Source organism: Tupaia chinensis, unplaced genomic scaffold, assembly GCF_000334495.1.
Source record: "Tupaia chinensis unplaced genomic scaffold, TupChi_1.0 Scaffold148557_1, whole genome shotgun sequence".
NCBI lineage: Eukaryota > Metazoa > Chordata > Mammalia > Scandentia > Tupaiidae > Tupaia > Tupaia belangeri.
Window position 1 is genome coordinate 1,680,792 of NW_006208406.1, and position 18,996 is coordinate 1,699,787.

General features: G+C 40.1%; 1 protein-coding gene across 1 annotated transcript in view; it reads right to left on the minus strand.

The window, feature by feature from the left end:
* The window catches only part of NETO2 (neuropilin and tolloid like 2), a 79,836-nt gene that overhangs the window by 57,459 nt on the left and 3,381 nt on the right, over positions 1-18,996 (minus strand). The window contains exons 2-3 of the mRNA XM_014585003.2: positions 5,765-5,821; positions 261-401 (exon numbers count right to left, since the gene is read on the minus strand). Coding sequence (XP_014440489.1) covers positions 261-384 — 124 coding nt within the window. The 5' untranslated portion in view covers positions 385-401; positions 5,765-5,821. The remainder of the gene's footprint in view (positions 1-260; positions 402-5,764; positions 5,822-18,996) is intronic.

Here is an 18,996-nt window from a genome sequence, read left to right on the forward strand (position 1 = left end):
AGCTACCTGGTCCAGAATTCAAACCATGTTGTTGGCCATGCAGATCCAGTTGCCTCAACGAGCAGGCCACAGGGCTGGTCCAGTAAGTTTAAATTTATCAAAAAAGTTTCTTATAAGTACTGATGAACTGAGGGGCCAGCAGGTGACATGGTGGTTAAGGCACTAGATCCTGGAACTGGCAGCTTGCTTTCTCATTTTCTCTCTCTCTCTGGTCAAATTAAAGTAAAAATTCATCTGATGAGAGAAATTGGTTAAATTACCTTCCAAAATGTAGATACATTCCTTGTTGGGTGGATATGACTCAGGGTAATTTGGTGAAGCAAAATGACCTCCATTGCTGGTTCGAACCCAAATACCACACTGGGTTGCAGGAATGTGCTTCATTCCAATATTTTGTCCATCTTAGTGAAAAATAGCATTTAAAACATTAATTAATTACAGCAAGACAGACTAGCATTTGTCTCTTTTCCCCACAACTTTCTTTTTTTTTTTTTTAAGATTTTTGCCATCAGGTGCAAACACTAGCCAGAGAGAGACAGACAAACATTGAAAGGGAAAGTGAGAAATCTTCCCTCAAGGGGGATGGTCACACTGCAATCCCTTCTCCTCCATTCTTCTCCTGGGATTCTGGGCACACATGAGTTTCAAACCACCAGGTCTGGGACTCAAATTGTGACCAGCAATGTGGAAATCTAGCAACTTAACTACTATGCTACCCACTGGTCCCTTCCCCACAGCTTCTAAACAGTTGCAGTGTATGTTACATACACCTAATTTCATAAGAACCACTGCCAACTTTAACACAATAAATTGAGTATGGCAGAAGTAGAAGGTATGCTGTGCTTGCTAGGAAAACCTGCTGCTAAGGGACAAGTTTACCATGTAGGAGAATAGGGAAGTAAAAGTCTATACTTTACAAGGGCAAAGAACCACGTGGGGGAATCTGATGTATCAGTAAAACTCAACAAAATTCGGAAAAGGTCCCAGGAGTTGATCTCTGTTGTGATCATTTTATATTTGATTTGTCACAAAAATGAGATTCAAAAATTTGATTGATTGTAGTTAAAGACCATGGGTTAAATACATTCATTTAGTTCTGCTCTCTCCCCAACCCCACTTAAAAAAGCATCCAAGGGCTCTTTTCGTCCCTGGCTGCTTGAGGATATATTGCCATCATGAATGACATAGTAACTATCCGAACCAGGAAATTCATGACCAACCGTCTACTTCAGAGGAAACAAATGGTCATTGATGTCCTCCACCCCAGAAAGGCAACAGTACCTAAGACAGAAATTCATGAAAAACTAGCAAAGATGTACAAGACCACACCAGATGTCATCTTTGTGTTTGGGTTCAGAACCCATTTTGGTGGTGGCAAGACAACTGGCTTTGGCATGATTTACGATTCTTTGGATTATGCGAAGAAAAATGAACCCAAACATAGACTTGCAAGACATGGCCTTTATGAGAAGAAAAAGATGTCAAGAAAACAGTGAGAGGAACGCAAGAACAGAATGAAGAAAGTCAGGGGGACTGCAAAGGCCAATGTTGGTGCTGGCAAAAAGTCAAAGGAGTAAAGATTCTGCAATGGCTATCTGCGGTGATTGTGTAGATTTTTCATGAGAGGATTAATAAACTAAAAAATTTTTATGTGAAAAAAAAAAAAAAGCATCCAAGGATTTAAGCCAGTAAGTCCAAAGAGGTAGATACAATAGCAACAACAGATAGTATTAGAAGTGGGGTGAGGGGCTAGCAGGTGGCAAAGTGTTTGAGGTGCTGGACTCCCACATGACCAGCCATGGTTTGAATCCCGAACTTGACAGTTTGCTTTCTTGCTTTCCCTTTCTCTCTCTGACTGAATTAAAAAATAATAATGATAATACATGGAATTAAATAAATAATTCATTTTTAAAAAAAGAAGTGGTTGAAAAGTGGTGTGCAAAATTGGGTGAAGGAGGGGAGGGTGAGGAGAAGAAGGAAAGGGAGAAGAGGAGGGGGAGGAAGAGGAAGAGGAGAAACAGCAGCAGCTTGGTTAAAGTCCATTGAAAATCAATTTGTTTCTAATACCTTTCCCTGTTCCAGGAATCTAAGCAGTTGCTTTTATAAAAAAATTTTTTTAAATATGCTATAAAGTATGTGTGCCTGCTAGAGAGAGAAAGTGAGAAATCACCCTTCCATGGGGGATGGCCATGACAGAATCCCTTCTCCTCCATTCTCCACTCAGGATTTTTTGACCACAGATACACAAGTGTGTTAGTCCCTGGTATGAGTTTCAAGTTGTTGGATTTGGTACCTGAACCATGCAGTTGGCCATGGGGGACCCACCTGCCTTAACCTCCATGCTACCTGCTGGCCCAGTAGCTGCTGCTCTTATACTGCTTCAGAAAACAAGATTATTTCTTTGGAGAAGGTAAAACAGGGATAGAGGACAGCAGGCATAGCTATAAAACTTATAGTAAAAACACTACCTGAAAACAGGTAGATTAGTGAATGATACTCTCAGTCCTGACTCCCACTGAATTCACCCAAGGCCTCTTGGTCAGATTAGACTTTAAGCAGGAAATGGAGAAATTCCTCTCTGGGGTGTCTAACCAGTCCTAAGAAAGATTCAACAATGCTGACTCTGGGGTTCTTCTAAGTCAGGTCACTAAACAATGAAGGCCACAGAAGAAAATCCCTGCCTATACCTACAACAGTTAGTGATCAGCTTTTTAGTTCCCCTCTTGAAATATGAGCCATTCAAGGATCACCAGGCCTTTGAGGAAAGCCTCATATACGAAAATAGACCAAAACAAACAGAAAAGAAGCAACTCTAAGAAAATAAAGACTATAAAAAAATTTAAATAACAGTAACAACTCAAAACACATCATTTAATCTCTTTATAGAGACAGATATGCAAAATATCCATAAAACAAGAACAAAGATTTTCTTTCTTTTTTTAAGAAATTTTTGCTATAGGGTGCATGTGATTGTTAGAGAGACAGAGAGACAGAAAGTGAAAAACCCCCAGGGGGATGGCCACACTGCAATCCCTTCTCCATTCTCCTCTTGGGATCTTAGGCATGCACTCACATGTGCCTGGTGTGAGTTTAAGCTGCTCGGTCTCAAACCACAGTCAACTACATGGGAGTCGAGTGACATGACCATTATGCCATTTCCTGGTCCCTTTATTTTTAGATTTTTGCCACAGGGTGAGTGCTTGCCAGAGAGAGACAGAGAAAGTGAGAAATCACTTTCCAAGAGGGATGGCCATACCACCATCCCTTTTCCTCCATTCTCCTCTCAGGATTTTGGGCATGTATGCACACACACCTAGTGTCTTTTTTAAGTCACCGGGTCTAGAACTCATCACTGAGTTGGCATGTGGCATCCAGCATCTTAACCACTACACCACTTGCTGGCTCCAAAAGGTATTCTTTAAAAAACATTATTCAGAAAACAAAAAGAAGGCTTTCAAAAACAGAAGAAATGAAAAAAAAAATCATTAAAAACTTAAAGCTGAGGTCAGCACACCATAGCCTCAGCCAAATGTGACCTGATGCCTGTTGTGAATGTGATGATGTTTACCAGAATAGATCCCTATTCATCACTGTGAATTTCACAGCACAACAGAAGAGGTAAGTGGTTGTTCTAGAGACCATATGGCCTAAAAGCCTCAAGAACTATCCATATTCTAGACAGAAAAGGTTTTCTCATCTATAGTTGAGGGGAAAAAATTGAGGAAGTCTCCTAGAAAATAAAGCGAAAAAATAAAAAGAGAGAGAGAGAAATGGAAAATAGAAAAGATAAAAATGAAAAAATAAGAGGGCCACAACCAAATAACAGAAATTCCTAAAAATATAAAACAAGAGAAAACAAAAGAAAGGCAATTTAAAGAAAAAAAATCATAAACCCAAAGACAAAATTCATATTGGAAAAACTCAATGAGTGGGACCAGCAGTTAGCGTAATGGCTATGTCGCTGAACTCCCATGTAGCCGACTGCGGTTTAAGTCTCGGACCCAGTGGCTTAAACTCACGCTGGGCACGTGTGTGTGCGTGTCCAAGATCCTAAGAGGAGAATGGAGGAGGAGGGATTGCAGCGTGGCCAACCCCCCTGGGGGGGTGATTTCTCGCTGTCTGTCTCTCTGTCTTGCTCTGTCTTTCTGGCAAGCACACGTGCCCTATAGCAAAAACTTCTCAAGGAAAAAAAAAAGCTCAATGAGTGACTTAATGCAAATCCTGAATACTAGCTTAACCGCAATTACGATCACTGTATCAAGAAGATGGCACAAATGGAAAGTAAGTGAACTTTTTTTGTGTGGAGGGAGGTGGACGGTGGGTGCATGAAGGAGCTAAATTCTCATCTTCTATCTTGAGAAATCAGTATCTAATGTCTGAAGCTGAAATAGTCAAAATGTGGCAGTATAGCATATTATTTAGAGATACAAAGAGAAATATCAAAAGAATCTACTAGGTCAGCAGGTGGTGTGGAGGTTAAGGCCCTAGAGCCCACATGACCGACTACACAGTTCAAGTCCTGAACCTGGAGGCTTGAAAATCACACCGAGTGTGTGTGCCCCAAATCCTGAAGAGATTGGAGAAGGGATTGGGTATAGTTATGCCCCTTGGTGGTGGGGTGGGGGGAGCTTCTAATTTTCTCTCTCTCTTTGATGAGTGTACACACCCTATAGCAAAAAACTTATCAGAAAAAAACATCTGTTAAAGTGGTATTTTGGGGGCAACAGGTGGTGTGGTGATCAGGGTGGACTCCCACATGGTCGACTGTGGTTTGAGTACCAGGCCTGGCGGCTTGCTTTCTCACTTTCCCTCTCTCCCTCTCTCTCTTTCCCCCGGTGAATTAAAATAACAATAATAAATAAATAAATAAATAACTTTTTTTTCTGGGAAAAAAAAAAAAAAAGTGGTATTCCTTGACTAGCCAGTGGCCTGTGGTTAGGGTGGCAGGATCTCATGGCTGGCTGTGCAGTTCATGTCCGGGACTTGGCAGCCTGGAAAACATGCCAGTTGTGTCTATGTGTGGGCCCCAAATCCCTTAAGAACTAGGAGGAGAAGCTGTGATGTGGTCATCCTCCCAGGAAGTGCTTTCTTACTCACCCCAGGCCCCCAACTCTCTGTCTCCTGTGAGCACGTGTGCCCTTAGTAAATTAAAACAAAACAAAACAAAAACAAAAGTGCTATTTCTATGGAGCAAAAGAAGTGGGTTGATGTAGGTCAGAGGGCTGCTTTTTTCTAATTAATTTTTAAAAATGCTTTGATTTTTATCATATGTATGTTTAACTTTGAGAAGATTAAAAATAGATAAGGTTACACAGGAAATATACTAAACTCTGACATGAAAAATCTAGCTCAAAAATCACAGTAGCTACTCTTGTATAAATCAGGACAATCAGAACAGTACCAAAGGGCTTTGAATAAAATACGATGGAAATGTTTCACTTGTTCATGTTGGACAAGGGGATTGTATTTTTGCTCAGTGATAAAGGATAAATCTCATTTAATTTTTGGACATAATCCACAGTGTACGGAGAGTTACTAGTGATGCTAATTTTTAAAAATTATCAGGGCAAGACTTTATGTTGACAATTTACTCCACTTCAGTGCAGTTCAACCCAATAAATAGAGGCTGATAGGTTGACAGAAAGCCTTAGGTCACTAAAACACCCATAGAGATGATTAAAATAGTACACAAAAGTTGCAATCCTTTCTGATAAGCTATCCCGCTGTCAAAACATGCAATAAGTTATCAGTATAAATACTTTACCTTGAGTCTTTTGGGCCACAGCAATTCCTTCCACTACAAGTATTGTTATTAACAACACTAGAGAAATAAAAGAAAAGCAAAGTTAAAAAAAATTAAAAATTGCTACATTTTAGTAAGCCTATAAGGACAATCAGGTAACAAAAAAAGATCAATTAAACTCACTATTTCTTTTGCTTTTTTGGACAGAGACTTTTTGCTGTAGGGTCTGTGCATTTGCAGGAGAGACAGAGACAGAGACAGAGTGACAGAAAGTGAGAAATCACTCCCCACAGAGGGGATGGCCACGCTGCAATCCCTTCTCTTCCATTCTCCTCTTGGGATTTTGGCCATGCACACAGATAGATGTGCCCGGTCTGAGTTTCAAGTCTCCGGGTCCGGGACTCAAACTGCGGTCGGCATGTGGGAGTCCAGTTATGTTAACCATTACGCCATTTGCTGGTACCTAAAATCGCTATTTCTTAAGATTTAAAAGTGTTAAATGTTACATTCTGAGTTACTATTTGACTCTTAAGACAACCCAAGAAAAGACATAATTTGATTTTGCACATATTTTATACAAGTATTAATAATACATGGCATTTAAAGCATCTTTCAAGTTGATACAGTTTGAAAAAACACTTTTTTTTGCAATGATTTTTACTACCCTTATTTCTCTATTTACTGTACTCCATCTCAGAGTTTACATGCATTATAGCTAGCTCTGCAATGTGTTATGCCAATGAAAGTTCAATTAGATGATCGGATTTGTGAGAATATTCATAATAAAGACAGAAGTAAGGGGGCAGCAGTCTCCTAGAAATCAATTCAAGTTGTTTTATAGTTGTGCAGTACTATGCTGTATTCCGTGTTACAAAAAGCTAGCCATGTTTAGACACCAAAGCTTTTCTCCTCCAACTCAAACATTTCTGAGACCCAATCAGCAACATACTGAATTGTTTTGTGTGCTCTGAAGATTTTAAAAAACATTTATTTTTATGAACAGTACACTCTCACATTCAATGGAAACCATGTTACCAGCCTGCCCCAAACTACTGTGTAAACTGGAGTTATTATTCACTCAGTCAATAAGCACTTACAGAGTTAGCTAGATGAGTAGGCACAGAGGATACACGGTGTGGAGAAAGAAATATAGCAAAATGGTTAACAGTGTGTACTTTAGGAGTTAGGTCAGTCCAGGTTAGGGTTTAAGTTTTGCCGTGTACCAACTGTGAAGCCTTTTTAGCTTAGTTTGCTTATATGTAAAATGTGGGCGATATACTAATGATATCACCTTATTGGCTGTTGTGAAGGTTAAAGAACATGATGTGCACAGCACTTTTTATTGCCAGGCAATAAAAATCCCTAAACAAATGATAAACAACAGGACAAACCAGCATCTGCAGGAATCAATCTATTGTCAAAATGATCTACTAGGTGAAAAATTTATTATTATTATTATTATTATTATTATTATTATTTAATGCCAGAGGCTGCATGCCTGGGAGAGAGAAAGAGGGACAGATGGACAGACAGACAACATACCCCCCAACAGGCCTAGTCATGCCACATCCTGTTTCCTAAACTCTTCATTCCATCAGGATCCTAGGTAGGTACGTGGAACCTGGTGTGTTTATCAAGTCACTTAGGCTGGGTAGGACTCAAATCCTAGTTGGCCATGTGGAATCTGGCTTCTCCCGCATATTACTTAACTGCTGTGCTATGGGGCTGGCCCAGAAAAGGAGTTTAACAGGAAGTATACACAAACTGTAATAGAAGCACAGAAAAAGGAACCATTCATTCTGCTAGAGATTAAGAGGACTAGAGTAAGGAAAACTTCAGAAAAAGAAGGCATATTCTGGTTGACACTTACAGGACCTAAATCTGCAAGATGGTTAAAGAAATACCTTAAACAAAAACTAATATCCAGCAGGTTGTAGGGAGAACCGGGAGTACTACAGTATGTTAGCATGTTAGAAGGGAATGGTAGTATAGCAGGTTAAAAAGAAGTCAGATGAGATATGATTGTAAAAAATCTTGAATGCCGTGCCAGAGTTTAGACTTCTGACTATAATGAAGTGCTATTGTAGGCTTTTAAACCAGAGTCTCAGAGACCAGCAGTTAGCGTAATGGCTATGTCGCTGGACTCCCACGTAGTCGACTGCAGTTCGCATCCCGGACCCGGTGGCTTAAAACTCACGCCGGGTGCATGTGCGTACGTGCCCAAGATCCCGAGAGGAGAATGGAGAAGGGATTGCGGCGTGGCCATCCCCCCTGGGGGTGATTTCTTGCTTTCTATCTCTCTCTGTCTGGCGAGCACACGCGCTCTACAGCAAAAACCTCTCAAAAAAAAAAAAAAAAAAAAAAAAAAAAAAAAAAAAAAAAAACACAAAAAAAAAAAAAAAAAAACAACAACCAAAAACAAAACAAAAAAAAACCCAGAGTCTCATGGTCACATCTGTGTTTCACACCAATAATCTGGATAGTTGTGTGGAGTCAAAACTTTTAAAGAAAAGTGGTAAAATCATTTAGGAAGCAAAGATGATAATGTCTTGAAGCATAGCAGTGGTATGAAAATGGAAAGAAGGGGAGATGAATGACATGATTCAGATTTGATATCTTACAGGAAGTAAGAGGTGAGGGAGCTGCAGACACTAAAATGTATGTAGATGTAAGTGGCTGGTAGAAGTCAAACCACTGCTCACTCAATAATAGTATGTATTGAGTAATACTCAAAGTCATGGAATGTACAAAGATATAGCTCTTGCCATTCAGTTTATATCTTAAAATCTAATGATTTGATCTCTTTATCTTTGGTTTCTTCCACCCTTGCTGACCTTTGTCTGCACTGTCTTCTTTCAACAGCTGAACTTCCCCTTTCCCTTTCCTTGGTTGCTGGTAGTATTGAAGATCTTGTTTTATGTAAGAACAACCTTTCCCTCAAACTCTTCACATCTTTACACTGGATCCGAGACAGAGTCTTGAACTTTTTTAAAAAACAGGTTTATGATCAAAAAGAAAACCCAGGATAATATAGATATTTGATAATTTGACAAATAATATATTTATTATATTAGGTCGTTGGGAAAGTCATGACGCACTTTTCTGGTTTTCTATGCAAAAATGCGTCATCAATGACCTGATGTTTATATCCACTTATCTTGCTGGAGCACACTATCTCCCAAGGCATACTGCTCAGATGACACACGGCTAGTCAAAATTCTGTGCTCGCTCTACCTTTCACCCTTAGTCACAGGCATGACTATTTTACTGTTTGCCAGTTTTCACATTTATAATTCAGTTTGTAAGCCAGTAACTACAAAGCCAGCAGACAGGGGGAGCAAGAAATCAACAAACTGAAACCAAGAGAGCAACAGTACAACTATGACAAAAAGATGAACAGTGCCAGAAAAATGATAGAAAATAACCAGTAAAAACTTGCCCATGTAAAATAACTGATTTATGAAATTCCAACAGGAAACGCAGGTAGGGTAGAGCAATCATCCCGAAAATAAAGTCGCAAGGCCAAACACTGACCTAGTATATTCTTTTCTACTTTAGACGGCTGCTCACGATTTTTCCCCCCAAATAATTACTATTTCCAATTCAATCAACCAAACAAGCTGTGTCAGTGAATATAAAAATGACAAAGACTAGGCAAATCTGCACAGCAATTAGGGATAGAAATATTTACTGATATAGTTTTTAGTGACACGGTGGGGACTATTAACCATTCTAAATTCTGTATTTGCGTAACGGGATCTATGTACAACAGGGCTGAGATATTAAAGCAAGTTCTATTCATGTCAAGCCCTGGAATTATTTAGTTAGTACACAAAGCAGTTCTGTACTGCTTCTTTTTGTCTTCAGTCTGAATCTATGTGCTGCTGTTCTCTCTTCCTCTTAATAAAAGAATCAATGATTTCTCGAATCCAGAAATACCTTACACTACAAATTCAAATATAATACACTCATGGTTGGCAGGTGGCATGGGGGTTGAGCTGCTGGACTCCCACATGGTCGATTGTGGTTTGAGTCCTAGATCTGGAGGTTTGCTTTCTCACTCCCCTCTTCTCTGTTTCTCTCTGGCCAAGAAATAATAAGAAATAATAATAAATATGGGACCAGCAGATGGCAGAATAGTTATATTGCTGGACGTCCTCATAGTTGACTGCGGTCAAGCTTCAGACCCAGCAGCTTAAAACTCACACCAGGCATGTGTGTGTATGTGCCCACAATCTGAAGAGCATGGAGGAGAAGGGATTGTGGTGTGGCCATCCCCCCTGGATGTGGTTTCTCACTTTCTGTCTCTAGTGAGCACATGCACTCTACAGCAAAAGTCTCTCAAGAAAATAATAATAATAATAAATGAAATTAAATAATTATTTTTATAAAAACGAAAAACAACAACAAAAACCCAAATATGATGCACTCAGGAAGACACTAGCTCTTTATAGTAGAAATTGATAACAAAATAAAAATTCTAAACTCCATAACTAGATGATTTGGTAATGCAGGCAACTGCTTGTGATTTAATGCTTTACAAAGGTAGTACCCACCATTAACGTCCTTAGTTTTGGCTCTGGGGATGAACTGAGTCCTTGTAATAACCTGTGTACAGATCTGACTTAAAAATGAAGTCACTTAGGGAACCAGCAGTTAGCGTAATGGCTATGTCGCTGGATTCCCACGTAGTCGACCGCGGTTCGCGTACCGGACCCGGTGGCTTAAATCTCACGCCGGGCGCGTGTGCGTGCGTGCCCAAGATCCTGAGAGGAGAATGGAGGAGAAGGGATTGCGGCGTGACCATCCCCCCTGGGGGGTGATTTCTCGCTTTCTGTCTCTATGTCTCTCTCTGTCTGGCGAGCGCACGCGCCCTATAGCGAAAATCTCTCCAAAAAAAAAAAAAAAAATGAAGTCACTTAAATAATAAAGACCGGTGCTATTCATGGGTGCTAAACACAGATTCTCACAGCTGCTGTGTATCCCATCTCCTTTTACCCTAAATCACTGTCATTTTAGCTTTAGTTAGAACATTTAGAAAGTAGTCCTCAGGCTTTCCAGTTTAAAAGTCCTACTTCCCATAGTAAAAAATAATCAAGGTCATACAGATTTGACTGTTACTTAATAATGGTAATTCTGGGGACCAGTAGGTGGTGTGGTGGTTAAGGTGCCAGACCCCCACATGACCAACCGTAGTTCAAGTCCTGGACCTGGTGGCTTCCTTTCTCATGTTCCCCCTCTCTCCCTCTGTCTGTCTCTGGTCAAATTAATAATAATTATATAACTTTATTTATTTTAACTTGATGGGAGAGAGAGAGAGAGAGAAAGTGAAAAAGCAAGTTGCCAGATCCAGGACTTGAACCATGATTGGCCATGTGGGAGTCCAATGTCCTTAACTACTATGCCACCTGTGGGCCCCAAATAAATTAATTCTTAAAAAAAAAATAATGGCAATTCTGGGGGCCAGCAGGTGGTGTGGTGGTTAGGGCGCTGGGTTCCTACATGGCTGACAGCAGTTCAAGTCCTGGATGTGATGGCTTTCTTTCTCTCTCGTTAATGCACGTAACCTACAGCAAGTTAAAGAAGAATAAGAATAAATAAAATTAAACGAGTAATTTTCTTAAAAAGTACTGGAAACTCCGGCCAATGAATAAATACTGGAAAGAAGACAAAATTGTCATTTATAGACAATGCCTTTTTTTTGGGGGGGGGGTTGCTATAGGGCTCGTGTGCTCGCCAGAAAGACAGAGACAGAGAGACAGAAAGTGAGAAATCACCTCCTGGGGGGATGGCCACAATGCAATCCCTTCTCTCCATTCTCTTCTCAGGATCTTGGGCACGCACGCACATGCTCCCTGTGTGAGTTTAAGCTGCTGGGTCTGGGACTTAAACCATGGTTGACTACATGGGAGTCCAGCAACATAGCCATTACGCCAACTGCTGGTCCCTAGACAATGTAATTTAAAACTAGAAATGCCAAGAAAAGTACCTGTGAAATTATTACATCTATTAGGTAAGAAGATAAGACGAAAGAAACAAGTAAATAAATACATTGAATAAAATGGAGAAGTACCATGTTTCTAGATAGTAAAACAGCGTGTAAAGGTAACATTTTTTTTCCAAAAAGTCATAAATTCAATTGTGTTTTGATCGGACTCTTAGGTTTAGGGTAAACCAGGTGTTGTGACGGTTAAGGCACCTAGCTCCCATGTGGTCAGTATGCGGCTGAAGTCCTAGACTTGGTGGCTTCAAAAATATGCCAGAAATCCCAAAAGGAGAACGGAGAAGGGATTGCTGCATGGCCATCCCCCCAGGGGGATGATTTCCCACTCCCCACCTTCCCACAAGAACATTGTGCTCTAAAGCCAAAAAGAAAGAAAGATAAAGAAAAATAATCTTGGGTTTAATAATTTGAACTTAAAGGTTTCTGATGGTCAACTTGACAACTTTCTTACATTGCCTAGAGAAAATTTAGAAATAACATAAAATACATAAAAACAATAAATACAATATACTCTTGTAAAACTGTAGTAATTTAAAAATGTAGCAATGGTAAAGTCAGCTGGCGGTGCAGCAGTGACACAGAGCTCTGGGATGCTGGACCTCCATGGGAGGCGCCTGGCACTGCACCTGGGGCTTCCCTGTGAACACCAGGCACCAGAGTCTCAGGGTAGCTCCTGACATGGGGACCATGTTGGGAGTGCCTGCCTCTCTCACACTCTCATGGAAGAGACAGATGGAGACACTTTAAAAGAGAAAAAAGAAAAACCAACATAGCAATGGTATGGGAAGAAAGAGATGACCCGTTAACAAATATATCCAGCACCCATTGTATAAGAGATAGTGAGACAGTTCCTGGGGGCAATAACCCAACAGATACGGTCCTCATTCTCCAGGACTTTATGATAAGGACACAGAGGAAAAGGAAAGCTCAGAAACAGACAACTACACCTGCGAATTTAGTATTTGAAAACCCTTGGTAAAAGGACAGATTTAATACATGGTTTTGAGAAAATGCATTAACTATTTGGAAAAATCTGATTTCTACTTCAAGTCAAACACAAAATAAGATTGAAAAAAGGTAAAGTTAATATAAACACATACACATACTTTTGGGTGAAAAGTACCTTCATTTACTAAAGACAGAAACATAAGTAAAAACTGCAAGTAACTGGGGGAAATAAAAATTATACCATCAGGAAAATGTGCCAAAAAAGAAAAAAAAAACCCAAAAAACAAAACAAAAAAACTTCCCTTACCAATCAATACCTTTTAAAAATAATCATTTAATTTTATTATTATTATTTTTTAAATTTAACCAGAGAGACACACACAGAAAAGAGGGGAAAGGGAGAAAGCAAACTGTCAGGCCCAGGATTCAAACGATGGTTGGCCATCTGGGAGTCGAGTGCCTTAACCACACCATGTCACCTGCTGGCCCCACTAATCAATATTTTTTTTTAAAAATGCAGATTCTAAGTGTTGCTCAGACTAAGGGAAACATATTCACATGTGGTTATTGGATTGTAATCTGGCACAACTTTATGAAAAGTCAATCTGGTAATATGTATTAAGGCACAAAATGTTCGAATCTCACCCAGAAATCCTATTTCTAGATGAGGAAACTGAGTCCCTGGGATGGCGGTTCTCGAACTTTAGTGTACATCACAATCACCTAGAGGGCTTATTAAACCACAGATGGGAGGACATGTACTTTCAGAGATTCTGATCAGGGAAACCTGGGGTAGGGCTTAAGGATCTACATTTTGGGGGTCAGTGGGTGGGTGATGGAGTAGCAGCACAACTGAACTCACACAGAAAATGTCCTGGGTTCACATCCCAGGACCTCCCTGCACACACTGGGGATGTATGCAGGTGCCCACAATCTGGGCTATCTGGGACTGGGAGTGGATCATGGCAAGGCATGCTCTGGTGGGGATGTGCTTTCCCCTCGTTCCCTCCCTTCCTTCCTGAAGGAAGAGATGAATGGACTTAAAAAAAAAATGTTGGCCAGCAAGTGGGATGGTGGTTAAGGGTGCCGGACTCCCACATTGTCAACTGCGGTTCGAGTCCCAGACATGGTGGCTTCTTTCTCACTTTTCCTCCCTTTGGTCAAATTAAAATAAAGTAAAATAAAATAATTCTTTTTTTAAAAAAAAATGTGCATTTTAACAAATTCTCTAGTGATGCTGAAGCTGATGGACCTGGGCCGGTACTTTGAAGACCACCGCAGGAGAATGACACTTGATCAAAAAAAAAAAGAAGCTGCCTTTCTTTCTCCTTTGATAGTGATAGGGATAGGGACAAATTTGGCTTAGCGCATCCCATCCATAGTGGTTGGTCTGGGAAACGTGGGACTTGGTCAACGGTGTACTATACTTGCAATGCCCTGCATTTAACTGCTCGTGGGGCTGAGCACTTACCCATGGGCCTGTTTTCGCTTCTATGGAATTGAACTGCCTAAACCTGCTTCCTCTACAAACTCTTTCCAGATTAATTTTACTTGATAGCATTGAGACTTCATTTCTGTGATTACTCAACACCTCTCTATCTCTGGTTGTGTTGCTTTCACTGAGTTTTTTTATGTTCCAATAACGTTAGCATTAGATTTGGTAGAGTAATGAAAAAACCTACACTAACTTGTTTGAACAAGATGGAAGTACATTTGTCATGTATGCAAACATAAGATAAGCACTCAAGTGCCAGAAACCTGAGCTCTTTCTATCTTATTAATCAGCTGTATGTGACTTTCATTTCCAAGGTTACTTTATGGTCTGATATTGATGCTGGAGTGCCAGCCTTTACATTTTTATTACAGCTACAATTCTTGCATTCTAGTCAGTAAGAATGAAGACATGATAGAGAACATTCGCCTTGCTTTTAAAAATACTTGCTCAGAGCTAGCCAGTGGCATGGTGCTTAAGGTGGCTGGACTGCACATGGCCAACTGCACGGTTGAGTCCTGCCCAGCAGCTTGAAAAATATGCTGCACACGTGTGTGCATGCCCCAAGTCCTGAAAGGAGAAATGGAAGAGAAGGGATTGCAGCGTGACCACTCCCCAAGGGGTTGCTTTCTCACTTTCCTTCTCTGTTTCTCTCTGGTGAGCGCACATGCCTCACGTGTTAAAAAACAACAGAGCCAGAGGGTGACGTGGTGGTTAAGGCTCTGGACTCCCACGTAGTGATTATGGTTCAAGTCTCAGACCCAGTGCCTTGAAAGTCAAGCAGGGCATATGTATATGCGTGCCCAAAATCCTAAAAAGAGAATGAAGAAGGGATTGTGGCATGGACACATCCCCTCTAGGGGATGATTTCTCCTGGGGGATGATTTTCCACTTTCTTTCTGTTTCTCTCTGCCCTCTGGTGGGTGATTTCTCACTTTCCCTCTCTCTGTTTCTCTCTGCCCTCTGGTGCGTAATTTCTCACTTTCCCTCTCTCTGTCCCCATCTGTCTCTCTCTGGTGAGTACATACACCCTATGGCAATAAATAAATAAATAAGCTAAAACCAAAACAAAACCAAAAACAAACTCCTGCTCAGAATCTATAGTGATCTCGAAATAAAAACTTAAACTCAGCAACAAATCAATAGTTTCTCTGAAGTTGCATACATTATTTTCTACTTATATCTAACTGACTAGACTTAGCCACATGGCCACACCGAACTCTAAGGGAAGCTAGGATGTTTGGTCTTCGTCTGGGGCAATTGTGTGCCTAGTTAAAATTCAGGGAATAACTAAGGAATGGTAGAATGGATATTTAGAGACAACTGGAAATTTCTGCCAGTCTCCTAAGTACAGAGCAGCCAGTGATCCTTTCAAAAAATAAACCAGATCACATCAGTTTTCCATAAACTCTTCCAATGAAATGCCATTACATTTAGCACAAATCCAGACTGCTTACTTTGACATCGGAAGTTCCATGTGATATGACATCCAATCCTCTCTGGCTTCTGGACTGCTATCTATGACTACACAGGCCTTCTGCCCATTACCTCAACATACCAGGTTAATTCTTGCCTTAGAGATTTGCAATGTCTTCTGCCTAGAATCTCTTCGTAGGGCTGGCTCCATCTGTCATTCAGGTCTTGGGAGGTTTTTTACTTTCTAAATATGCTTTTCACTTTCTCCATCTGTTTTTTTTTTTAAATTATTATTTATTTATTGAAAGGTTTCTGTCTTAAGGCACATGAACTCACAGGAGAAAGAGAAAGAAAGTGAGAAAGCACTCCCTAAGGTTGATGGCCATGCCACATTCCCTTCTCTTTCATTCTCCTCTCAGGATTTTGGGAATGCACATGTGCTCAGCATGATTTTCAAGCTGCCAGGTCTAGGAATCGAACTGTAGACAACCATGTGGGAGTCTAGCACCTTGACCACCACACCATCTGCTGTTGCCCAAAATTATTATTTTTTTGGTCAGAGGGCATGTGTGCTTACCAGAGAGAGAACATGCATGTGTGCCCTAGCTCCAGAGCTGCATGTTCACACTACAATACTTACTCCTCCGTTCCATCAGGATTTGGGGCATGCATGTACATGTATCTGATGTGTTTTTAAAGCCACTGGGGTTGGGATTTGATCTGCAGTCAGTCACATGGGATCTGGCTCCCTATGTAGTTTTTTTTGGGGGGTGGAAGGGCGGCAATAGGGCATGTGAGTCCATCGGAAAAAGACAAGAGAGGGAAAGTAGGGAAGTACATTTTGGGCTGGCCCCATCTTGCTTTATTTTCAGGATTACTCACCTGCCTCATGTTTGTTTTTGTTTTGCTTGCTATCTGTCTCTTCTTACTAGAAAGAGGGGTCTTGCCTGCCTAATTTACTGACACAAAGACTGCCTGGCCTAAAGGAACACTGGTACAAATTAGATGGATATGTGAAGTGACTAAGCAGGAGCCTGATTACATCTGCTGTCTGCTTTGACCACACACACAGTACAGGGGGCCCTGCACTGACAAGCACAATCTCGGTTTAACAGTAGCCACATATATGACCTGGCTTTCATGTGTGCATGTACATGTGTGTATGTGTATGTAGTATTTCAGACAGGGTCTTGATGTATTTCCTACACTGGCCACGAGTTTATGATCCTCCTGCCTCCACCTCCTGAGAAGTGGAACTACAGATGTGCTGCCATGTTGCCTGACTTTCTCCTTTCTAGGGTGATCTAGGAGTCAAACTGGGGCCTCCTATGTGGCTCTGGCCCACTAAGTAGCAGCACTGACCATCATACTGACCAGTGTCTTTTTATCTGAGCATAAAGCAGGGAATGGAAAAAGATTTTTTTTCCCTCTTTCAGATACTCAGCCACTACCCTTATTTTCATCAGACGGGCTCAAATTACCTTTGTTGTTAGTTTGACATCTTCTTACAGGGTCCCTGCTCATTACTACTTTTGATAATGACAGCAGAATGGAGTTTAATTAGAGTCCACATAATACTTGACATAGCAGTGACTTGTTTTGGATAATCTATGTTTCAAAGCACCAAAAAGTACCTGAATTAATAAACCTCAATCTTACTTTTCTCAGTTAAGAAAGATGAGAGTTCAGGGATCACTCCAGCCTACAGATGCTAATTCATTGTCAATCATTTTCTTTCTTTCTTTTTTAAAAAGAGCATCTCTGTAGCAAAAGTTCTCTTTCCTACAGAATGTGACATACAGAAGAGCTCTGACAATTTTGTATGCACCACTTTAATTACGCAGGAGTCCTGCTTCAATATCCACAGCAACTACCATTGCATTTTAACACGATCGGGTCACATCTGAAAAAGTACTTCATCTTCTAGTGCTGTAATTTCCAATATATTAGTCTAGACATATTTAAACTAACATGTTTTGGTGTCATTTTAATCAGAAAGAACTGCATTTGCAGATTAGTATACTCTGTAATTTTGTACACATTATTAGGAAAGTGTGGAAAAGTGTCAGTTCTCTGATGTTTGAGGGAACGGAGAGCACAAGTCCTCCCACCAATCAGAACCACCTTGCTTTTTCTGTTGCTCTTTTTATTTTGTTTTTAAGTGCTTTCTCCTTAGAGGAGTTAAGTTTTGGAGACCACAGCTTAGATCATCTTTTAAGACCCTCCTTTCCAACACGAAGACTATAATAATGGTGATTTCAACAAATAACAATAATTATTCCACAAGGGCAAAAAATTATTAGAAGAATAACAGGAGATTGTGATAAGTGAGTAACCCAAGACAGAATATGCATTGTTGTTTTAAAATGTTAGATACGGTCTTTATAGTTTCTCTTTGTTTCTTATTTCAAGAAGTACTGAAAGTGGCTTTGACATGAATTTACTTGGTAATGCATGTGTTTTTCCTAAAAGTGAGTTTGGTTTCAAAATGTAGATAAACTGGATTGTAGTTAAGGATTTATTCAATAAGACAAGTCTTCAACTGACAGTGCTAAAAGTTTACCAACCCTGGCAGGAAGGGGGAGGGGGCTAGGGATTGTGTTTAGAAACTTTACTATTAAAAAGGTAGCTTTTCAGTAACATTCTTATTTCCATATAGTTTATGTTCTTGGAGACTTAAGAATGAAGAACAGGAGTGAATACTTACACAGCCTCAGACGAGATTTTCAAAAATAGTGTGCCAAGGGATATCTGTGTCCTGTTACATCATAAATTTAGCCAGTTGATACAGTTTCAAATATGTATCCCTGAGTCTAACGGGATTTTCCTGAAGCAAGTGTGCAGAATGAGGAACAACAAAAAATGGGTTTGTAATACTACTGTAATATTTTCGTGGTATTATAACGCTTGCTTAACCTACAATCTGTAAGACGTGAAGTGGACAAAAACAGATAACAGTGAATGATTCTGTTTCGATAATATATGAAAGGCTTAAAAAGCATGCTAGTGGTATCCTTTTGTCCTCACCGCTGAGAGTAAAATTAAAAGAATCAATGGCATCTTAAAGAACAAAATTACTTTCGATTTAAACTCTCACATACTCATTATGACTAATATGTTTTAGAAGAAACTGACCATAACATTCCAAATAAAGTAAGTAATATCTATAATTATGCAAATGTTAAGTAAAGCTGTTTCAGGTAAGAGTCTCTTCATAGAAGCAATACATATTATAGATACTTAAGGGATACTTTTTCATGCCTTGGGGCACAAGAGGAGCACTAGGACAGGGCAACTTTTTTATTACAGTAATTTTTTAAATGAAAAACATTTTTTATATAGGTAACGTGCATCTGGCTTAAAAATACAGTCATGCAAACAGGTGTGTAGGGA